This window comes from Polypterus senegalus, chromosome 8 (assembly GCF_016835505.1).
Source record: "Polypterus senegalus isolate Bchr_013 chromosome 8, ASM1683550v1, whole genome shotgun sequence".
NCBI classification, from domain to species: Eukaryota; Metazoa; Chordata; class Cladistia; order Polypteriformes; family Polypteridae; genus Polypterus; species Polypterus senegalus.
The window spans coordinates 168,612,309-168,637,640 of record NC_053161.1 but is presented as its reverse complement, the minus strand read 5'-3'; the positions used below and the strand labels follow the sequence as shown (position 1 = coordinate 168,637,640).

The 25,332-nt window shown below is 39.4% G+C and overlaps 2 protein-coding genes across 2 annotated transcripts in view; one reads left to right on the top strand and one right to left on the bottom strand.

Annotated features, from left to right (window-relative positions):
• Positions 1–25,332, bottom strand: part of LOC120534479 (zinc finger protein 585A-like) — a 349,597-nt gene that overhangs the window by 84,135 nt on the left and 240,130 nt on the right. The window lies entirely within an intron of this gene.
• LOC120534480 (zinc finger protein 501-like) lies at positions 568–18,750 on the top strand. The gene is made up of 3 exons (XM_039762073.1): positions 568–707; positions 9,689–10,134; positions 17,601–18,750. Exons 2-3 carry the CDS (start codon positions 9,726–9,728, stop codon positions 18,422–18,424), a joined length of 1,233 nt encoding a protein of 410 aa, XP_039618007.1. The 5' UTR covers positions 568–707; positions 9,689–9,725; the 3' UTR covers positions 18,425–18,750.

The following is a 25,332-nucleotide window of genomic DNA, read 5'->3' as shown; positions in this document are numbered from 1 at the left end:
TCTGTAGTGAACAGGGAGCCAGTGAAGTTGAGAGAATCGGTGTAATATGTTCAGTTGATTTAGAACAGCAGGTTATTATCCTGGCAGCAGAATTTGAAGAAGTTGCAAGCGATGGATACGTTTTTGTGGGATGCCAGATAAGAAGAGCATTACAATAATCTATACGTGAGGTGACTCGGGCATTACCAATACTTCAATACTGTATTGTGTAAGAACAGGACGACGTCTAGAAATGTTTCGGAGATGGAAGAAGGCAGTCCGAGAAATGTTACTTATATGGGAGGAATTATTTAATAATAATAATAATTAATAATAATAATTAATTGCCATTATTGGTGTATAAATGGATATAAATAATTGTATGTAAACGATTCGCCAAAATCTGTTGTATGTAGACGATGGTGTTTTTTCATCAGAAAACCCGGTTTCCACGTTTACCTGTATTAGTACTCGCAATAAGGCTGACGTATCTTGTCGACTGGACAACACAGTGAATGCGGCGTCTATCTATACAGTATATGTCTATGTTCACGAAGGCGTTGTTAAACCAAACGGCTGTCGCTGTTGTGACGTCATCAAGTAGCGTCGACTAAACAGAGGCTCACGAGCGTCTCGACTCATGCGAGCAGTAAACTTGAGAAATAACGGGTGGAGAGCCTCTTGCTGCAGAGTGACCGACTTTTAAACGTATCACCTAAATTTAGAAAGTAAGTGGTCGGTGTTCGGGAACGTCACTTTGTGTGTGTGTGATTTTATCTTTGGCGTATGACAGTGCTACAGCACGCTTTTTGAGCAGCAGGTCGGTCTTTACTAAGGACTCTTCTCGTGTGCCGCCTGACTTGGCTTCTGTCTGTGGCTCACTTCTTTACTTCACCTTCTCCTGTTACATTTCTGTTTATATCCCTTGTTAATCTTTATACCTTGTCATCTATTCCTTTAGTCGGTGGTCTCCCATACAAGAAATTCGCATCGATCTCGGGGTTTCTTTTTTTAATTTGCGCGTTTAAACTCCCGGCAGTGATACGCAGTCTGTTCAATGATACACTCGCGAAAGCAATACGGTAGTAGAGGCTTTGTGCTCCAAATATCCGTCAAATAAAAAAAAAAAAAACAGAAAGCACATAACCTTCTCCTTTTACGATGATCAGAGAGCAAAATGAAGTAAAGAGACTGGCGTGTTTACATGTATCCGTTAAAACAGCAGTACAAGTCCAGCGAGCACCCGGCAAGCTGTTTTACGATGACATGAATTCAGTTTTGCCACAGAGAGAATTCATTATTTCAGTTTAAGACAGGACGTCATTTTCCCAACGAGTTATGAGAGGTGTATGCGGATTATTCCAGTGGAATGAAAGGAGTATTCGTGCGATCAAGCTGTGCAAATAAGATAAGACGTTTAATGGTTTTTCATTACATGCTTTTCATAAATGTATAATATAAGCATTTATAACCAACACCAGGTCTAAACGGTCCGTATCTATCTATCTATCTACATTTACTACACAGGATTTAAAAGAAAAACCATAAGCATCTGGCACTAAATACTAATGAAAATAAAAGTAAATTGATTCAAGTTCACAGACCTTAACAAAGGAATAGAAATATTCATTTTTTTTTTTGTTGGTAATGCAAACTTATTACACTAGCCGAGTGCTTTTATAAATAATTGCATGCATACAATATAAATGATTTCTTTATCCACTTTTATAAAATCATCTGTTCAAAAAGAGTTAAGAAATTTGCAACGAAAAAAAAGTGCTCGGCCGATTCTGTAGCTCATTTACAGAACACACACGCATCACTTAAATCAGTGGACTCGCTCACATGGTGCTTTATTAATCGAGTAATAAATATAAACTGTGCAATGTTTTAAACAACAGTTTTCTCCTTTTAGTTATTGTTAAAAACATATGTGAAGGTCCGGGTTGAGTTGACAGTTTTCTTCTGTTGAGTTAACCAATGAAATGTCACAAATGGATCAAATTTATGAATTAATTAGCACCTTTATAAACTTCTTATTACATGTATTGATTGTCCTTGTATACAGTAGATATTAAACTATCTAATAAAAAAGTGTTTGCAGTGGTGTGATTGCTTATATTTAAAGAGAAAAAAGATATCTGGGGTAAGGTCAAATACAATTTCATATTCCCTTGCTGAAGAAAGATTTCCTGTTTTTACAAATCAGAACAGTCAGTCACATAGTGATTCTAATTAATTACATGGTGAACAAATAATATTAAAATGTAAGAAAACGTTTTTTTTTATTTCTTTATGGGTAAAATGTGCATTGTTATACAGAGTGAGATAAAGCTATGTGGAGAATAATTATGTTTATACAGTAAAGTCCAATTCATCAAAACTTGTTTATGAAAGGTAGCCAATTTTATAGTTTGCGTACTTATCCTTGAAGGGCATAATAGAAGAAACTGACCCCCCAAATTTGCTAAAGTGAAATTGTGTTTGCAATTCAAGTCATTAGAAGAGTTTTTTTTAACAAAACTAATCCAGCTAATTATAACTGTGGTTTAGTGTGGAAAAGTCAAGGACAATAAGTCATCCATAATGTATTGTTTTTTAACGCATCCTCTTTTAACTTTGACTCCTGTTGTTTCATATGCAATTAAAAAGAATATATATTTAGTGGCCCTAGACAACATTAATAGACTCTTAATGTGCCTCTTTAAGGGAGTGCCACATTAAAAATATATATATGCACCATTAATGCCCAGAGGGGACCTGGCGGTCTCGTGGTCTGGAACCCCTACAGATTTAATTTTTTTTCTCCAGCCTTTGGAGTTTTTTTTTGTTTTTTCTGTCCACCCTGGCCGTCGGACCTTACTCTTATTCTATGTTAATTAATGTTGACTTATGTTTATTTTTTATTGTGTCTTCTATTTTTCTTTTCATTTTGTAAAGCACTTTGAGCTACATTTTTTTGTAAGAAAATGTGCTATATAAATAAATGTTGATTGATTAAATACAACCCTAGTCAAAGCGGGAAGACTTAAGAGGATCGGGCAAATTATAATTCGAATTACCCTCTTGGCCATGACTTCAAAAAACAGCATGCAGCTCTTTAAGGGCATACGTTTCACATTGTGTACATTCACCATCTACATTATGTAATCTCATGCAAAAATCTTCAATTGTATGTATTTTAAACTTTTCCCACAACTTCTGGTTTAATTGGTGTTCCAAACATACAAATATATGCAAACAAATCTCTGGTCTGTCTTGGCATATTAAACTCCGTTGCATTGGTTACCTTGTTTTCCCACACTGTGTCTTCTGAGAAGCCCACGTTGCTTTCCAGATTCCCGAAAACTGGAACTTATAGCTTCATTAAACGACTTCAGGCAATTGTAACTTGTAGCTTCTTTAACGGGCAATAACAGAAGACACAAAAAATATCTTCCAGCTTCTCTCATACTTACTGTATACATTCTTCCAATTACGTTATGTGCACCTTTGTGCCTTTTTTTGCCACTTACAGTTTTTTCAATTCCATGTATAATGTTTTGGAATATCAATGTAGTTAAATTTTCATGCAAGGGGGTCCTTTTTTCAAGAGTTCTTCTACTCCTGCTTCTTTCTTGAGTATCCATTACAGTCCCATTTTGTCATAAGCTGCGTCTACTTGCTGTGTTTTGTCTTAAATGATATACTCCTGGTCATAGCTCAAGTTTGTTGTAGCTATTCTCATGTGATGAGCATCTCTTTGTCATTGCTGGACGGCGTTGTGCTCTGTCTCATTTACCTTTGCAATTCTGGCACGTTTGACCACTTATTGCCGATGTTGATTCGCCTCTTCCACGGTCTCATTTGCTCTTGTGATTTTCTTTTGCTCAGTGTCAGCCTGTCTTCATTGTATGGTCTGTTCTTTACTTTCATTTGCTCGACCAGTTCTCTCACTCTTCATTAGCCTGTTGCAAATGCTGAGTGCACTCTTCATAGTTTTCATCCTCTTTCTCTGTACGTTTAGCATTCATTTGCTCAGAAGTTGAGCATCTCTTGTTTCCTCCACCCTAGATTTCTGCTTCTTTTCTTCTTTTGTAGGCATCTTTTCACGATAAAAAATATTAAGTCAGTGTTTATGTTGCAGTTACTTGGTACGTTTTCTTTAATTGTTCACTTAAGCTGGCACTAAAGTCTTCAATCTGCCTCAAGAATGATTTAAGATATGAAGAGGTAGGGGAAGTGATGGTGAAGGTGGTAGGCATGAGCACGGCGCTCGTATGCATGCGCCACACGGCTGCCCCCTGCCGAGAGTTGATTCTACAGTAAAATTAAATAAAAAGAGGAATAACCTTGGAGGTCAATTATCACCCCGAAAGCGGATAGTAGACGTCACATAGTATATGTGTACCAAATTTCAGGTCAATAAATCAAATGGTTTGCAAGTTACAGGTGATTTAAAATCCTGGACAGACAAACGAACAGCCACGGTAGTGTATTATAAAGATAACTAGACATTAAGCCCGTTACAATAACAGGCGCTAGAGCAGTAGTGCATAGACATTAGTAGGAACAGACTATATATTAAATGGCAAGGACCTTGACCTCATTCTGTTTCTTGTCTTAATTTTTTTTTGTCAAAAATATTTTTGCAAGAAGCCTAAAGTAAAATAATACAGTAAGTATAATTAATATTGCCTTAGTGTAAACCTTTGTAACAATATGCAATACACAATATCTGAAAAAGATATTTAGGAAAAATTTTCAATTTTTTTTTTACCTCATGAAATTTTTCTATAAAATTTCATTATAGACAACATTTCTTGTAAATATTCTGTCCGAGTTTGGCAACAGTTTGCCTTGTTCTGGACCATCTACAACAGGGGGCTCAAACTCAATTTACCTGGGGGCCGCAGGAGGCAAAGTCAGGATGAGGCTGGGCCGCATAAGGGATTTCACAAAAAAAAAGTCCTCAAATGTCATTATTAACAGTTTTAATTATTTCTTCTGAACATGAATAGAACATTGAGTGAAGATCATGAACAGTTCTTCTGAACATGGCATCTTTTGCCTACTCCTTGCTGCCAGAGACTTGACAGCGCTGCTTCTCACAAATCTGAACCACATTTGGCTTTAGAGAGGAAGCAGTTGAGACCCTCAGTATTGGCTTGAAGATGATCATCATTAAGTCTAGACCTGTACTTTGACTTATTGAAGTTCAAGGTGGAGAATAACTTTTCACACAAATATGTGCTCCCAAAAAGGCACATGGTGCGCTTGAACATTCGGGAAAGCTCAGGGAAGCTGGGGGGCAATTCTCTCAAAATTGCACATGCATGTCTGCTTTTCCACTTATCTCCCTGAACTTGGCTTTGATATCAGAGTTGCATTGCAGGTCAATGAGCTCCATTTGAAGCACAGGAGGGGCATCTTGCACATCAAAGGAAAAGGGGTCCACAAAAATTTGGAAAGTGGCTCTGTGCGTTTGAAGTCTGCAAATCTGTGATCAAATTCCTTCTCTAGCTTAAAAATAGCATCAACATATTTCTCACCACTGAATGGTATGCCTGCATCCACAAGTTCCTTGCATGCTGGGAAATGGCAAAGGTTTGTCTGAGAGAGCTGGGATTTCCATAACACAAGTTTTGTGGAGAATGCTCTCACGTTGTCATAGGCAGCGCTGATGAGCTGCCCCTGGCCTTGTAACATCTTGTTTAGTACATTCAGCTTTTGTGTGATGTCAACAAGAAAAGCTAAGTCCATGAGCCATTTGTGATCACACAACTCAGAAACAGCCTTCCCATCCTTCTCCATGAAGGCTTTCACTTCTTCTCTCAACTCAAAAAATCTTTTCAGGACATTTCCCCTGCTGAGCCAATGTACTTTGGTGAAATAGAGCACATCTCCATATTCTGACCCCATTTCCTCTAAAAAAGCACGGAACCACCTGTGCGTTAAGCCCCTGGATCTGATTTGGTTGACGCATTTCACAACAACAGACATCACATTGTCACATGGCAGGCATTTGCTTCAAAGGGCCTGCTGATGGATAATGCAGTGAAGAGCAATGGCCTCCTCTACACCCTCCTCTTCAAGATTTTTTTGAACAAGTGCCACCAGTCCATTTTTCCTCCCTGTCATCGATGGTGCTCCGTCGGTTATTATTCCAACAAACCTCTTCCATGGCAAACCTGCATTCTCAATGGCATCACACAGATGATGAAATATCTCATTAGCGGTGGTCTGGCCATGCATTGGAATTATTGTGAGCAGCTCCTCCGTCAATTCAAAATTGCAATCAAAACCACTGACATAAATTGTGAGCTGAGCAGTGTCTGTTATGTCTGTGCTCGTCAAGAGCAACTGAGTATGCATCAAAACATTTGGCTTTCTCACACAGTTGATGATAAATGTCACTTGACATGTCAGAAATGCGCTCTGCCACAGTGTTGGCAGAAAGGCTGATTTTGCTAAACTGACCTTTCTTTTCGGACAGATAATACTTGCAGCCTGTAACATGCATTTTTTTAAAAAACTCTCCTTCTGTGAATGGTTTCCCTGCCTTAGCAATCATCTCACTAACCATGTAACTAGCTTGGACTGATGCAACATTCTCTTTGGTTGCTTTCTTGAAGAAATCTTGTTGCCTCATTAGACATGCTTTAAGACTGGCAACCCGCTTGGCTCTCTCATCCCCTTGATATTTTGCACATTCCTCAGCATGTTTAGCGGAATAATTGCGTTTCAAGTTGTATTCCTTGTGCACTGCAACTTTCTCTGTGCAAATAAGACATGTGGGGATGCCCCTGTGCTCAACAAAGAAATACTGCGTCTCCCACTTTTCCTGAAATTGTCTGTGCTCGTCATCAATCTTTCTCTTCACTGCAGGCTTTGATGAAGTCATGATGAAGGTATGACAAAATCTAATTCTGTACTAAACTTCTCTCCCTTGTGTCTGTTCTAATTCTAATTGGCTTAGCAGCTAATTGTGCACACAGAATGTCTTCCCATAATAACTGTTATGATGGCATAACGTCATTTCCGCAATCAGCAGCTCCCGCCCGCCGACCCTTGCATTATCCCTTGAATCGCAATAAAAATCGCGATCCATTCATTGGTTTTGAAGGCGGCGTTGTGCGGCCACAAAATATTGTACCAAGGGCCGCAAATGGCCCGCGAGTTTGAGACCCCTGATCTACAACCTTGACAACAACATCTGGAAAACTTCTAACTCTTGATAATGCAACATATAACTGACCATGGCTGAATACTGGTTCTGCCAACTTTTTGTAAGGTTTGCTCTTCTGAGTCTCTCTCTTTTAGCGTTTTTCTGACGCTCATTTTCTTTTTCTTCAATTGATCTATTTGTTCGTATTTTTTTTTTTTTTTTGTCTTTCAGCCTTTCTTTTGTTGATGTTTACTTGAGCTGACTGTTCTTCCAGGAGATGTTACTTATATAGGATTTGTCCTACTTGACGTGTCCTTTTTTTTTTTTTGGGAGGCATGTTGTTAGTAGATATGTCCGTAATATTTTCTCTTACAGTAATAATTGCTTGTATGTGGCTGTAATATGCGCCAGTGTATTGTGTGCCTTTAATTTTCTCTCGCAGTAATACTGGTTTGTATTTCCGTAAAATGCCTGTAATTTTCTCTGACAGTAATACTGGCTTTGATGTCCGTAATATGACTTCAATTTTCTGTCACAACAGTGGGCAAGCGGCAGTGTGTCCCCAGCAGCTGATGTAATGTGTGGCATGCAGTTGATAATCGTGACTGCGTCGTCTCCCCAGCAAGTATTTTAATCTGTGCTGGCGTGCAGCTGATTATTGTATGTGTGGCGTCTCCCCAGCAACGGATTTTATGTGCGTGGCCACGACTACCTAATCGGTACTCTCCCCAGCAATGATGTCTTTTATTTGCTTATCATGCGCTGCCGCGGCAAGGCCATTCACTTTGTGCCCAGATTCCAGTGTGTGTGCGACCAAGGTGCCGTGTGCATTTGCGGTGCACAGTGCGATGTTCATCGCGGCCCCGCACATGCGCACTTCACCAGAAGACGCACACAGGGCTTTTATTAAAGAGGATGACATGTTGATACTAGTGAAGTGCAGTAAACAAACTAGTTCTTTTGTACTTGTCTTGGTTTTTGAACGCACATACTGGTTCATTGACTTTCCACAACAGTCCAGGGGTGGTCATCTTGACTTCACTTAAATGTCTCCTGTCTTTGGGAAATAGCCCATCAGTAAACTGTTTCAGCAAAACAGTCATGATGACAACTAGCCAATGACTGACTTGGCAGATAACGCTAAGCACCTCCCGTTGGTCGTTCACTCTGACTGAGTGGCTATGACTGTCTCAATATAACTGACTGACTGAATGAACCAGTATGCCCCCTACTCATCTGGAGTACTATTGCAAGTTTGTTCATGAACTTCAGACATGAGACTTGCAGTACAGTACACTGAACTCGTTCACCAAAAGAATCGGTTAATTTGCTAAACTGCAGACAAGAGACTCGGACTACATTGGATCACAGTTCAGTTCACTGATGATATACATGTATGGCAGATTTCATCAAAAAGGACAGGGTATAAAAGAAGGAAACAGTGGGATATTAATCCAAAACTGAACATAATTTAATTTAGTCATATGTTAGTGTTCTCTCATTTTTATTGTGATGCACTGTGAAAATGATCAGACTCGACACACTTAAAAATGTTTGGGGCAGCCACCCGTATAATATCCTTGGATTCAATGGGTTTTGAGAATTCACACTGATGTGGATTCAGTGGAGTCCAGATAAGAATTGATCAACTGTTGGAAAGATGGCGGTTTTAAATGTTAAGACCAGAAGTGACGTAATGCACCCGAACGTGACGTTCTGCTGGACGCCTGAATCAGAAGATCCATACAGCTCCCTCCTACTCACGTGTGACAGTGTGCACTATTCCAATTGATTGTTTTTTTTCTATTGTTGGAAATTTGTCAATTCAATAAAGAGGATTATTATTATTGTTGTGTGTGAAGAAGCTTAAGTCAGGTCAATCAGCTTTACTAATGCAGAAGAGATGATCACAGTTTAACAGAACAATACACTTTAAAACTTCTAGTGAGAACAAGAGGTTTATTAAATATAATACAATCAAAAGTTATTGACTCAGTGGATAACCGAGTGGACTGGTGACTTTTAATAAATTGATAATTTCAGTTACCCAGGAAGGTTTGTCAAACATACTGGCAAAAATAGAAGCTACTCACCATCATATATAAGCTAAAGCTAGCAAAGCCCTTATTTCACTTGCTTGTCTTTTCCTGTTTCAGCCTGCACATTTCAGCTCTGAAACAGTTCCTGTTTCATCCTCTCCCTCCTGACGTTTCTGTTTCTTAACACCGTCCTGTGCCCTTATTTGTATAAACATTCATCAACATAACTGATAGCACAATTCTGGGGCTTCGACAGCACTGTATGTTTAATTCAAGTTGTGAATACTGCTTATCCACAACTGTGTAAGATGGTCTTCTTGTTTCAGCCTGTTGGACCGTCACTCCACTCCCAAAATTGTTTCACATCTTATAATTTCAAAATGAAGAGCGAAGAGTTACTGTCAGCATGTAATGAACTAACTTTAAGAAGCCTTAACAGAGAGGGTCTTGTATAATGATATTCATGTATCTTTAGATCAAAATGATGCACTTTTAATGAAGCCAATTGTTGTTCTTTCTACAGAGAAAAAGAAAAGGCTGCTGTTTAGTGTAACATCTCAATGGATGTGAAACAGGAGACCTTTGATGTGGACACAAATATTATGGATATTAAGGAGGAGGACTTTGAGTGGGAGTCCAACTACACTAAACAGGAAAGTCTGAACATTAAGGAGGAGAACCGTGAACTGCAGCCAGTGAGCATTAAAGAAGAAGGTGAAAAGTCAGTCAGTATTGAGACACATAACCATACAAATCTGAAGAGTAGTGAGGAAGGTGACTTTCATGATGGGTATCAAGATGGAGTGGTGACAGGGTTAGACTCTTCTCAAAGCAGACCCTGTTCATCTCCAGGACCTTCTATCAATGTGAAGTCTGAATCATTACAATCTGACACACACAGGACTGAGGAGACTACATCTGTTAGAAGTCAGGAAAATCAGCCACCACCCACAAAGACGTCTGGGAAAAGTAAGTATGAAATAAAAATGTGTGAGCTGTAGTTTTGGTTTTTCTGTCATAAAAAGGGTGGGCCTTGTGGTTATTATAAGAAATGTACAGAAAATACTGCATTTTATTCTGTGTTTAAATGTTAGTTTGAGATGTCATCTATTTTAGTGTAACGTTTAGCAATTTACGATTCTTCCATTATAGTGACTTTATGCAAAGGTTCTAAACATGTCTTTGTTAAAGAGTGATATACAAATGTGCAACCTAAAAAAACAAAAAAATTGTGATCCCTTTTGAATTCCCTGGATATCTGCATCAATGTGGTCTGATATTCTGCTATGCTCTAATTACAGGCAGCCACAGTTGTCTTAAACTAATAACACACAAACAATTGGACGTCTTATTGTCAGTCTTGAACACATCTTTAAACATTCACAGTCCACTCCATGACCGTCCTGTCGTTACTGACTGGTTGACCCTTCTTTAGCAATAATGGCCTCCACCAAACTGTTATGTAGTTGCGGATCAGCCTTTTTTTCATAATTGCTATACTTTCTATATACAGTAGTTTGTATATGAGAAAGTAAAAAGAGTTCAACAAGAACATGAGGACGCAGTTGGAAACGTTAAATTATGTTTTGCATAAACATTAAGAGAGTTTTTGTTCACACAGAGACCCACAGACACATGGAATAAATTGCCAGGTAATGCAGTGGAGAGTAGGAGTTTAGGGACCTTCAAAACTGAAATTAGTGTTGTTTTCAGATTGGCAAGCTTTGTTGGGCTGATTGGCCCTTTCTCATAAAATTATTTGCAATATTTCCAATTTCTGTTTAATCGAAGGAAAAATAAAATTTGTAAGGCGCTCGATTTGTTTACCTTACTCCTCTGTATGAGCAGTGGGGTCTCTGGCCATTAGACTTATATCTAAGTAACTCATGCACACTTAGTTTAAGAAACGGAATTATACAATGTGTTGATAAACACAAGGATTGTGGAACAATGATAACTGCATATATGTTGACAGAGAAGAAAGAATGCAGGCAGACTACACGTACAGTAGTAACATAACACAGACTAGACTATTTACTTACTGTTTATAGAGTTTGGCACAGATAAGCAGGTTTACGATAGCAGGGCTTTAAGTCGGGCTTCTGATGTTATGTAGAGTTATTGCTCTTGTTGTTCTGGGTTCAAGTGGAGGACTTTTCTCTCTTTGGAGTTCACTCTTTGTCTTTGCTGTGTATTCCTTTGTTCATGGTGTGATGTGATGCTGCCTTTCTCGTTTCAATTTTAGGCACTTTGCTATGCATTCTACCCCTTTCTGGCACAAAAGTGTAGGTTCCCTTCTTGAAGTAATGGCTTCTTTTTATTCTTGTCAGACTGTGCTCAGTAACTAGAACAGAGGTTGGGAAGAGTGGCCCTTTGAGGCAGTTCAGGTTGTCCAGGTTCAAGGCTCTGTGGAGAGAGCTTCCAAGTCAAAGAAAGTTTGTGAACTGTTTTCTCCACAGGGTGTGGATGGCTTCTCAACTCAGAGATACAATTGTCAGCTTTGAGCTCACAAAGACAAAGTATTGTATTTACAGTCTTCAGCCCCCAGACGAGACGAGTGCAGCTACACTTAAATGTGTAGTCTCTGCTGATTAAAGCTCCTTCCATTTGTAGATCCAGGACCAACTTATAGGCTCGTTATTTTGTCCATCACAAACAGGCAGGTTCAGTTCTCGGTTACAAGCCTAAGATGAATGTCTTTTTGGTTGCTATTTTGTTTAAAGGAGCCTCTGCAGAGGAGTCGGCTTAACTCAGATTTGCACCTTTGTGTTTAGATGAAGTACTGGGCTGATAACTGCTATGAGCTGCGGTTGAGCCATTCATTCAGAATTGCGGGGTGAGTGGGTGCCGCTGGCTTTCTGTGTCCTTATTAAATCTGCTGTCTTAACAGGCCTTGTGTACCACTAGAAATCCTATTAAAATGGACAATACCCACTTGGCCCTACACAGTCATGGAGTATCTGGTGTTGTGACATAAACACTCGGTGTGTGGCCTGTGCTGCTCCCCCTCCTAGGCCGGCTGTGGTAGGTGGTCTGTGTGCCTCAGTGACCCCTGTATGATGTCTGGAGATTAGTGCTGCTGACCAGGACTATAAACTGTAATTGTGACATTGGTGACCAGTATTTTGATTGTGATTTAAATTGTGCTTCTTTTATTTAACAAGACGGTATCTTTTATAGTTTGAAGAAAAATGATGCTATAAATTAGTTTCATACACAATTTCACAATCTTATCTCTTCTTCTAATTTCATGTTTTAAAATACTAGCACAGTGAAATGTCTGTTTAGTAAAAGGTGCAGAATGGTGAAATGTTAACTTTTTGTGTGTTTTGATCACATCGTGTATTTAGGACTCTCTGTTCACTGGATATGCTAGGCCTTACATCTGTCTTTCTTTGTGTGTCTTGTTGCCTTTGTTCATTGGACATTACACTAGGCATGGATGGCAGACATTTTTTTTTAAATGTATTGAGGGATGTTTGTCTAATTGTTAGTTTTCCTTTGAAGAATGTGAGAAAATTGTGTTCTATATGACATTTTTTTTCTTTCTAAAGTTGCAAGTATATCATTTTGATTTAATCCTCTTTGCCTTTGTTAATTTACTTAACAACCAGAGCAGCAGTGAGATAAGCACTTTGTGTTGCCTGTGCAGTTTTACCACTCCTAGGTTTGGCATGACTGGTCTGCCTCAGTGGTCCTCAGAGTGATGTTGTGTGGAGATTTGTGTTCATGACTGGGTGAGCCTAAGAGGAGGTGGCAGACAAAGAACAATCCACGAATGGCCCTCACGCTCGTCTTGATCCATTCACAGAACTTAGAGAGATTGAATTCCATCAGGAAGGCTTGTACAGTGGCATACAAAAGTTAGGTCATCCCAGGCAATATTTCTGTTACTGTGACAAGCTAAGTAAAGATGACCTGATTTCCAAAAGGCATAAAGTTGAAGATGGCAAATTTCTTCAATTGTAAAGCAAGATTACTTTTTTTATTTCCATCATTTACCATTTCAAAATAACAAAAAGGTTAAAGGGCATGAAGGAAAAGTGTGGGCACCTGGATGGTCAGTTCTTAGTAACACCCCATTTAGCACAAATCTCAGCCTGTGAACTCTTTTTGTGGCCAGCTCAGAGTCTTTCAGTTCTTATTTGGGATTTTTGCCCATTTGTCCTTTATAAAACGCTGCTAGTTCTGTGAGATTCTTGGGCCTTCTTGCATGCACTGCTCTTTTGAGGTCTATCCACAGATTTTCATTGATATTTATGTCAGCGGACTGTGAGAGCCATGCCAAAACCTTAAGCTTGGGCCCCTTGAGGTTGTCCATTGTGAATTTTGAGGTGCAGTTCTGATTGTTATCCTGTTGTAGAAGCCATACTCTTTTTTGGATTTAGCTTTTTAGATGGTGTGACATTTGCTTCTAGAATTTTCTGGTATTTACTGTAATTGAATCCATTCTTCCATTTACCAGTGAAAATTTCCCCATGCTACTGGCTGCAACAGAAGGCTGAAACATGACCAATCTACTGCCTTGCTTAACAGTCAGAGATGTGTTCTTGTCATGGAATTCTTAGCTCTCCGCACGCTGTGGCCAAAAAGATCTTTATTGACTTATCAGTCCAAAGAACTTGTTTCCAAAATACATCTAGCTTGTTTAAATTTTAATCTGCACATTTCTGATGCTGAATTTTGTGGTGAGGACAGGGGAAAGGTTTTCTTCTGGTGGATCTTTATGGTGGTCTCGCTGTATAGTAGAACAGTGTTTCAATTTGCCTTTCTAACAATCCTATCAGGAGTTTTCTTGTAAAATGTTCTTGATCTTTCAGACCTCAACTCGACCTCCACTGTTGCCGTTAACTGCCATTTCTAAATAGTATTAGAAACTGAGGAAATGGCTACTACTGTAGATAGCATTTACCTGCTTTGGGGGTGCCACTTATTTTGTTTCTCAGAGTGCCAGGCAGCTGCTTAGAGGAGCCCATGGCTGCTGATTGTTAGGTCGGTTTGAGGAGACAGAGAATTTATACAGATTTGACATTTGCATCACCTGGCCACTCCTAATGGTGATTGTGAACAAGACAAAGCCCTAAGGAAGTAATTAAAGTCAGATCTTGGGGGTTGAGTTATCCAAGACCTCCAATCACTTGGGTTGCCCAAACATGTGCAGTGTACTCCTCCCTTTTTTCATTCTATAAAACAAAAATACACAAATCTTACTTAAAATGCAAAAAAAGAATGTTTCATCTTTAACATTATCGCTTTTGGAGATCAATTCATCTTCTATTGACTTAACTTTTCACAGTAAGATGTGTTTTGATCAGGGAGGTCCCTAGATTTTTGCATGCCACTGTTTGACATGTCACGAAAGTGTACATCTTGGGTAATGCTATGTCTGAAAAGGATCATCCGCTCAGCAGAGTATATCATGCATTCAAGTTTGAAATTAAATGATGGAACCCTACACTTTCTACTATGGAACATGGTTGGGTATCTAAAATGATACATTCTAATTATTTTTTAAGGAATACTCCCTTTGATTGTTTCCTGTCCTGATCATATTCCTGGTTCTTTTCAAATAATGCCATTACTGACGCCTGAGACGGATTTTGTTTCTTAATGGTTTTCTTTCTTTCATTGCATTGTTGAAAGACGGTGAGCTCAGCTGAGTGTTGTACCTACTGTACATGAGTCTCATCAAATTAGTTACGCCAAATTTCTTGGCTTTAAATCCACCACAACTAATAACTAACCTTTTTCATTTTAAACTTTACATATAGCATTCCTGTCACTTTTAAGACACTTTTTAATATACCTCGGCTTACTTCTACCTACATACTACCTTTGGAGTCTGTATTCGCCATTTGGTCAACATGAGGACAAAAGCTGTGCCACTGAAAGTCAAAAAAGCCATTGTGAGGCCAAAAAATAAGAATAAAATCATTAGAGGCATCAGTAAACCATAGGATTCCTAAATCAACTGTCTGGGATATCAATAAGAAGAAAGAATGCATTGGTAAGCTCACTAATTCCTAATAGGGCCCTATGGAATCCATTTTATTTTTTCACAAATTCCATTTTATTGTTTTTGGTTTTCTGCTTTCACCGTTTTATTTTTCCTTGATTTGGATTTTTTTTTTACTGTAAGAAAGTAGTAACACCTTCAACAAAACAAAACACTAATGAAATGGCACTTTACATTCCTTTTAATGAAACCACACACTAGCACAACTGAACCTTATTTTGCTGTGCCATTCATCAGGTACGAGCCCAGATCCTCCATGATGCTGAATGCTGAGACTGCAGTAGGTCAGCGAGTGCCTCCAGCAATGTAAGAGCGGTTACTAGTTTGCATCCTTCCGAAATGAAGATGAACTTCACTTTCAGAAAAAAAAAGAGACTGACCCACTTTTAAGGGCTCGTTGCATCGGAGGAGAAGCCTGCTGTTCTGCCCAGGTTTGTAGGGACCGAGTTTATAAAGGGAGTCAACTGTGGGCCTTGCGTGCCTCGTCACCGCGAGGCAAAACATTTATTAAATTCAGAAACATCGTTGTTAATTTTTAAAAGGGAACCCATTGACAACCAGTGCCGTTCACTAATAACAATTTTCTGTGGGAAATACTGTTAATACCGGTTAAATATCTGTATAATTTAATCAGTTAAATGATTAACAGTAAATACATCACATACAGTTAGAACTGCCTACATAAATGAATTACCATGCAGCCAAATGTTTACTCACCTACCACTATGATGAGAACTATGTGGTCTCGACTATCAGTAGTTTCATCAACTACAACATATATTTTTCCCACCACGAATCTTTTGAAGAATGGCGTCCATATGTTGTTCAAAGATATGGGGCAAATGAGTTTGACGAAGACTGCTCTCATTTTCCGGCAGCGCACCTCCTTGTTTACAATGCGTAATAAAGAAAGGACACATTGTTGTCATTTTCTCAAGCAGTATGTCTGACTCACACGGACACAAACTGGCGTCTTGCGTCTGATGATTTTGTTGTTTCCTCTGTCGTTACCTGAGGAGAACACTTTTTGATCTTAATTTCTCCTTGTTGTTGAGATGGGTTTTAGATTTGACATGGTCATGGCAAGTATCTTTTCACATCCAGTCTATGGTATGCTTGTAAAACTTGCAGAAAAGTTGTCCAGATTCGTAAAAGTCGCTGGGATATTGTTGTGCCCTCAATTTTGCAGTTAAGCTTGTGTTTCTTAGTTTTTCTAATGTAGTTAGGGTATCTGATACTGCTCGCTTCGACATTTCTGTCTCTACGCTAATTTGTATGCCTTTAACGAGAAAGCATACAGGAAACATGCGCACAAACAGATTAAAAGCACGACTGAATTTCTATTTAGAATTGCTTCAGAAACAATCTAGAAAATAGTACCTGAATGATAGAACCACAGATTCTTCAATCATTTAATTTGAGAAGTTTTGTAACAGTCACCCTTTCAGTCTCTAAATTCTGCACATTTCCATTTTTAAATCTAAAATTTTTTTAAGCCTTAACTCCGTGATTCTGCCTGTGTTTTCCACATCGCAGAAATCATAAAGCCCTACCCTTAGGGACTGGTAGGCCAAGTAAGACCACCATTGCTGATGACAGAAAAAGTTGCTGCAGGTTGCATTTTGATTATGACTTGCGCACACTGATTGTCAGGATATTGCATGTATTTCTGTAGCATCTTAAGTATACCATCTCCTACAGATGGCATGATGTGGCTAAGGGTGACTACGAGATTCCTCACTGGTGAGGCAGTTCACGATGAAAAGAAGCCATCAACAATTAACCCACAGCTGTTAAGACCTGTGATAGAACTGGGATTGTATGAATTCTGTGTGATGGTCTCTGTATTTAAGGCTCCAGTTCTGCACAGAGTTCAACAAGTATGACCTTAGAAAGTCTAAATCGGCTTGATTCAGTTTTCATCATGAGGCAAAAAAATCATTGTGATCCATGAAAATTCACACCTTGTGTAGTCGGTCAGAATGAAAAATGTGCAATGAAATTAGATTTTCTGTTTAGTTTGATTTTCCACCTGGAGTTGCTAAAATGCCAACACCAAACATGTCTGCATAGGACTTATGAATGCTCAAAGCTTAACATTAATCCAATTTCCATGGCAAGTTATGATTTTATAAATCCTGTCTTTTACGTAAGAAATGGCTTTCACACGTTTCCAAGCAAAAGGAAGTTTTATACATGTGGCCCTGATGAGGAGTTATAATAAATAGAGAATGTAAAATTAATAGATCAAGTGTCTTTCCATATATAACTAAAGTTTTATAATTGCTTATGCTTATCAAAAGTTGTCTCTAATTTCAACCAGCACTTATTTTAATGTCAGTTAATGTTAAGGCAGTGGATTGAAAATTAGTGTTTTTTTTTGTTTTTTTTTTCCCTTCCTCTTTTAAACTTTATACAGGAAATGAACATCACTGCTGTTTGGAATGTGGCAAGGAATTCTCTCGCAAGAGTGCTCTTCAGAGACACACTATATTTCACACCGGAGAAAAGCCGTATTGCTGTAATGAATGTGGCAGACAGTTCTCTTACAGGAGCAGTTTTCAAATCCATACAAGAATTCACACTGCAGAAAAGCCATATTGCTGTGTGGAATGTGGCAAAAAATTCTGTGACACGACTTCTCTGCAGAGACATACAAGAATTCACACGGGAGAGAAGCCATTTCACTGTAATGAATGTGGTAAACAGTTTTCACAAAAGATCAGTCTTCTGAAACATACTAGAGTTCACACTGGAGAGAAGCCATATTGCTGTAATGAATGTGGTAAACACTTCTCACAAATAGGCAATCTTCAGATACACACTAGAGGTCACACAAGAGAGAATCTGTATCACTGTAATGAATGTGGTAAACAGTTTTCAGCAAAATGCCATCTTCAGATTCACAAAAGAATTCACACTGGAGAGAAGCCATATTGCTGTAACGAATGTGGTAAACAGTTTTCAAGAAGATGCCATCTTCAGAACCACACTAAAATTCACACAGGAGAGAGGCCATATTGCTGTAATGAATGTGGTAAACAGTTTTCACGAAGATGCCATCTTCAGACCCACAAAAGAATTCACTCTGGGGAGAAGCCATATTGTTGTAATGAATGTGGTAAACAGTTTTCACAAATATGTAGTCTGAAGAGACACTCCAGAGTTCACACAAGAAACAAAAACAGTAAGAGTTCAAAAATCAGTCCAGAAAAACAAGCATGCTTAAGGACTCATGAGTGAAGTTCACTCCTGTTCTGAAAAATAAGGAAACCAAACTACTGTTGAGAAATGAATCCCTGAGAGAAACCCTATTGCTGTTTGGAATGTGGGAAACTATTCTGTCAGAGGAGTACTCTTCAGGAACACGCTACAGTTCACAACAGGAGAGAAGTACAACTGAACTGTCCTGACTAAACAGAGAGGTTCACACCTGCCTGGACAGTAAGCACATGTAACCATCTGGGATCCATCCAATGCATGTTGTATCAGAAACATTACCTTTTCACTTAACAGAAACAAATAAAACAAAAACAAAGAGCTTCTCACCAATACAGATTAAATAATAAATCAAGTCAATTACTAATAATTACAAATGTAAACTACTAATACAAAATAAATAAAACTAAAATCCAGAATATACTCATGGCTATGTTGTACTCTGTGCTGAATTACATTTAAACACTGTGGCAACATGCTAATAGAATAAATGCTTTTTTTTTTTTTTGTTTGTTTGTTAATAAAACTTAAAAAAACTGCATATAACAACTCAAAAAAGTCATAATGCTCATTAGATGCTTGAGCATTTCCAAATAACATACATGTCAAATAAAAATAAATTAGAAAAGACTTGGGGAGAGTTGAAAACACGACTTACCCCTACAGCATCCACCAGGCCTCTGGGGTGCATGCAGTCTGTTGAGTGTGACATTAATTAGTGTCTGTACTATAACACACAGTCGGTCTGTTGCTAACTTATTGGGAAGTTCATAACTAAAAGCTTCACAAAATCAAAAGACAGAATAAACTTTGCTACACACACAAGACGATTTGGAGGAATTAATCTCAACAGAGGCCATACTGCAGTTCTGAATCTCCCAAACCAAAATCATCTGGGCCACACAAGAATTCCAACTGGGTGACACCTCGAGGAGTACGTTAGAAGAGAAAGAAGTCAAAACACAATGACCTAAACACCCAAGTCTTTGTGTACCTTAAAATGGTGGGCCTAGTTGGAGAAGATCTGTACTCTAATTGGGTGGTCTATCATCTCTTTGCCTTACCGTACCTCCCTGAAGAATTTAAATGTTCCAGAGTGCCTCCATTTTATTTTAGTCTTAAATTGTTACTTACTGAAATGCTATTGGGTGAAGCTAAAGGTGACATTTCCTACCTAAATAAATATTCTTTCAGAGAGCTTTTATAAGGTACTAGCACTGGTAACCTGTCAAAGACATGTTTCAGAATGAATTTCAACTGATGATGTAATGCCAGCTCATACTTGGGTGAGTCATCCCTGGGTGGTGAAACTTGTCAGTGCCATTATTTAGCACTCCCATTGAAGTCGATCTTCCCAGGACCACTTCCAGTTCCTTGCAGCGGTGCACAAACTCCCTGAAATGGCAGCGTGGTCTTTTCTCTCACTTCAGTCATGAAGCTGGTGACGAGGGCACATTTGTGATGTTGAGTGCGATGCTGTCATGTGCTGCAGGAGAAATGTGCAAAAACACACACACAAAAAAAAAAAAAACTCCAGATGCATATAACTGTGCATAAGCAAAGTCCTATGCACTTTCCCTTTATAAATACCAATTCAGTGTGAAATTAAATGCATAATCCTACAGTCCCCTTCCCAGAATTACTCCTATTTGAATATGCAAATCAATATAAACCCCTTCCATTCAGTGTTTTTTTTTAAAAAGACAATTGCAAATGCATGTGTAAAAAAACAAGAATTTCAGTGAATGCAAAAGAAAGGGTCCTGCTCAGTGAAGTGGAGGCAAGGAAAAACTTACACTTGGGTGGCATAAACAGTGCTATAAGCAACATAATGAAATTGATGGAGTGGCACAGCAGAGTGGAGGCACTCAAAACGTGAGATTTCAGAAAGTCTCACAGTGCCCTAAATAAAAAAAATAAAAAAAAAAAGAAGTGGTCAGACTTCAAAGTCAATATGAAAAGGTGAATCGCTGCCCACTGTCTTGAGTGTCGACACCACTGGAGGAGGTAGCAGAATTCTGGGATTCACACTGTTTGAGCAGCAAGGTCCTGCAGTTATTGGCGAGACACTTATAACCGGTATTTTACCAGAAAGCGTGGCTGAAGGAGAGTTTTAATTACTTTTTTTCACTTATCATTATGCCTACTCATCTTAAATAATTTGCATGTTTAATAAGACAAACAAGCAGGCAGCAGATGCTGTATTTCTGTTTATTCTACATCAGACAATATTACAAAAGGTGAGCCTTGTTTCAGGGATGTGACTCCAGGTGCTGATGGTGCTGCTGTGCCCAGCACATCTTCAGGCGCTGACTGCACACACAACCTTGCCTCGAAAACCCCTAGGCGACCATCTGGCCTTGTGCTGACGGACGCTGCTCTGGAGTCACAAAATGCAGTAGTGGATACTGAAAGATACTGTGTGATATTGACCACAACCGAAATGACTTGGTTAAAAAGTAAATGTAGCATCTGATTACCTGTTTTTACGTTCTGTCAATTACATTCAAATGAGGTTGTAATGCTGTCCAATTTGGCTGATCATTTGTTGGGACAGGGTCAGGTTCATCATACTGCATCTCTTCAGGTAACGTCAAGCCGCAATCGTGTGCTACATTATGCAGCACGCTACATGCTTGTACAATGTGATGGACTTTGAGACCAATAGAGCAGTGCTCCACCAGTCTTATCCAGGCTACGCCAATGGCCTTTAAGCTTCTCCATAGTATGTTCTACCACTGCTCAAGCCTGAGAGTGGAGATCATTATAATGTCACTCTTGTTCAGTCAGAGTGGGTTGGTGACCAAGTTGAGAAGCCTCATCTTCAGCGGGTTCTCACCGTCAACCTATGTAGCAGTGTTATATAGCTGCATCATACAGATAACTTAGAATTTTGACCAAGGGTGTAATATTAAATATCTTGTCTTATTGAGACACCAGTCATCACACACAACACCATTTTCAAGTTTGTTTCCCACACTACTATTTCTCAGAATGGATGAACCATAAGTTGTGCCAGACCACCTCGCCACAACATTAATGAGACTCATTTTCACTTCACAAATAATTTGCAGATTAATAGAGTGGAAATGTTTTCTATTTACATAAGCAAATTCATTCTCCAAATGCCCCGTTATAGCAATGTGGGTGCAGTTCACCACTCCAATTACATTTGGAAAACCAGACATTGCTGTGAAATGCACTTTTAATGTTTGCCTGTTCAACCACAGTGTAAAGAAATCTTATATGTCTGGATGACAAGGGGATAATACCATCCCATACAGCTGACATGCCGTGACTTCGGGATGATTGTGAAATACTCGATTGGTCAGGCATTTCACAATGAAAATTTCCTATGGCTAAAAAAAACAAGAGTGAACAGAACCTGCAAAGGAGTAGGTAGAGTACAATTCCTTAAAGTCAGACTTTATAAAAGCGCCAGTTCAGAACACAGTGCCAAGAGGATAGCTCTTGGAAATCAAAATCAACTTAGAAGCCAGTGAGCATCAAGGGACAAGAAATCAGTATGATCTGTAAATACACACACTCTTCTAATTTTTCCATTTGCAGTGTCTTCTAACAACGTTAGCACCCATGGTAGTTAGAATAGTTTGGCCGTTCTGTGCACCATTATATTGTGTCACACACGAGCATGGGAGGCAGTTTAAGGACTTAACTGGGGGAAAAAAACTGCAGAGTCAAGGGTTGATGAACAGTACTAATGCTTTTTCACCTTCTCCCACAGACCACCAGAAGGAAAGCCCAGCTAAGACTTCACCCATTTCTGTTCTTCCATCATGCCTTCCCTACAGACCTTATTTCCTCCTGAGAGCCCACCCTTTCTGGTCCTACACCTATAAAGCTCAAACTCCCTCACTTTCCTAATTTGTGAATGTTGTGCCTCAGTCTGTTATCCATCCATCCATTATCCAACCTGCTATACCCTAACTACAGGGTCACAACAACTCAGTTTTCAGCAATTTTCAGTTGTGCTGCGATTATACATGGTGGATCCCCTGCAAACCTTTATTGTTCTTTCCCTGGTTTTTCCACAAATTATTACATAACGATTACAGTCAAGTGCTTTAAATTTATAAACAATATGCAATTAATCTCAGTGTATTTAATAAAGCCCACGTTAAGGATGCAAATCTAACAAAAAGAAAGGGAAACCACACAGAAACAGTGGCACCACTTTAACGCTGGTTGCCGTTTACAAAACTAAGCAGAAACGTTCATACACGTGGTGTGAGGCTGCCTTGAAAATGTGCATAGCGTTACACCAAGATTAGTTTTTATACATCTCGACATGATCGTGGAAATGGGTGTACACAACATTTTTATACATGAAGCCCCAGGTCTTCATCTCAGCTTTGAAAGTCTCCCTCCACTGCTGCTTCACAACGCCTCTACAATCTGCTATGTCATCTTGCTGCACATTTTTATCACCGGCCCTACTTCTCACAGTTCACTTGGGGTTGGTGGCAACTCAGTCTGACACACTTTCCCCCAGCTCCACGAGAGTGGTGCTCTGCTGGTGTCCACACACCCAGGCTAATTGACCTTAGCAGATGGATAAGGTGGAGCTGCAGACATGGCGGTCTCCCTCTTTGCATATTTATATCAGTGCCCCTGCCACTGATGATGTAACGCCAGCTCATGCCTAGGTGACTCATCCCTGGCTGATGCAACTTGTCAGCTCTGTTACAGTAGGTTATCCACCATATCCTAAACATTGTAATAGAGATGGAATAATTACCAGTCCAGAGGTGGCACCTCCTAATATTCTCTCTCTAAGGAAGTGGGTGCAAAACTGCAAGGTGAAGGCACAATACAGATTCCCACTGCCACTATGACCAAGTTTATTCAGAACACACCATATACTGCATCAAGGGACAGTAAGGATTTGAGCTACTATGTATGCACATAGGTGACAGGGTGCAGTGGCAGCAAGTGACCGGAGCAATATCTGTTCTGAACCCGAATGCACACCCTGATGAGGCAGCTCACACCCCAGATGTCCAACTAAACAGACCTGCTGCAGACAGTAAAAGACCTTATCATCTGGCAGATCTGCAGTATCTTCACTGTTTAGTCTTTCAGTGCACCCAGCACCAGACAGTGTGTAAGCTGTGTGTTTTCCTGCAGCAAATATGCTGGTGTTAAGCTGCACATCACATGACATTCACAAGCCAACCCTGCCTTACTTTGAAATTGGTAAGGAAAGTGACTCTGTCCTTCTTACAATGGCACTTGAAAGTCTTATTAAAAGCATGAACACCTTACTGAACAGAATACAGTGGCATGCAAAAGTCTGGGACCCCTCGCTTAAAATGTCCGTTAATGTGAATATATCAGTGAGTAGAAGATGAACTGATCACCAAAAGGCATACAATTAAAGATGAAATTTCTTTTCAGTGCTATTAAATTCAAGATTAGTTTGTTGTTTTTGTTTTGTTCAACTGTACAGCGAAAGAAAAAGTAGCACCCCAATATATTTGAGGTCTCAGATCTTCATTAGCTTGTTAGGATTATGGCTTGTTCACAGTAATGCAGACTACAAAGTTCTATACATTCTCAGACTCCTCAAACTTTGTCCCAACAATAAGCAGCCATGGGCTCCTCTAAGCAGCTGCCTAACACTCTGAAAAATAAAAGATTTGATGTTCACAAAGCGACAAAAGATAGCAAAGTGTTTTCAGTTAGCTGTTTTCTTAGTCTGTAATGTTATTAAGAAGTGGCAGTTGACAAGAACAGAGGAGGTCAAGTAGAGACGGTCAAGTTGAGGACTGGAAGACCAAGAAAACTTTTCATTGAATTGGTAGAAAGGCAAATAGAAACCCCTGTTTGACTGCAAAAGTCCTTCAGGAAAATGAAGTAGACTCTGGAGTGGTGGTGCCCTGTTCTACTGTGCAGCGACACCTCAACAAATGTAACCTTCATGGTAGAGTTGGCGGAAGAAAACCTTTAATGCATCCTAGCCCCAAACTTGAGCATCTACAGCTTGCAAATTAACATCTAAACAAGCCTGATGCATTTTGGAAAATACGTCCTGTGGATTGATGAAGTCAAAATAGAACAATTTAGCCACAATGTGCAACGGTATGTTTGGAGAAAAAAGAGGCCCGAATTCTATTGAAACAACACGTCTCCAACTATTAAACATGGTGGTGGATCAATAAGGCTCTGCCTTGTGTTGCAGCCAGTGACACAGGGAACATGTCATTGGTAGAGGGAAGAATGGATTCATATAAATACCAGCAAATTCTGGAAGCAAACATCACAACATCTATACATATAAAAGACAAAGCCCTCACTGACTCATCACTAATTCTCCCACTTTCCATATAGGTGGGAAGCTGAAATTTCGTATGCTCATTCCTTGCAGAGTACTTGCAAAATGTATGTAATTTTCATATCCTATTGCAACACCAAAGAGGGGGGGAGGAACAGGTGTACCCCCTAAACTGTATATATAGATAAGAGAAACCCCTCCTCACTATTTCCGCAACTTCCAATATACGTAGGAAGCCCAAATTTCCCATGCTCATCCTTTACACTGTACTTACAAATGTTAAGTATGTTTCATCTCGCACCGTACCCAGTAAAGAGCTTTCGAAAATAACATTGTCTTTTTGGCGGTTCTCACCATTATGCTTTAAGGAACTTTTGGGAACTGACCTCTTCTTATTTCCATTAACAGAGGATTTAAATCACAGCAGAGACGCACAAGGGCTGCCCCTGGTCCCCCTTCCTTTTTCCGCACGGCCGCTGTCCGCGCACCTACCACGTGGTTGGCTCCCTGTCTATATACATTAACGACATCCCGTGCTCATGTGCCTCCTCACTCACTTCCTTACTTTCCTCAGCAATTCATCGTGTTCACTGCTCTCTTCTTTACTCCACTGCTTCAAGCCTGTTCTTGTCCACCT

Excerpts from the sequence above, each read along its gene's own strand:
- LOC120534480 (XM_039762073.1), top strand. The coding sequence starts at position 9,726 with ATGGATGTGAAACAGGAGACCTTTGATGTGGACACAAATATTATGGAT. Across the intron at positions 10,135-17,600 it reads CACAAAGACGTCTGGGAAAA|GAAATGAACATCACTGCTGT; the intron begins GTAAGTATGAAA and ends AACTTTATACAG.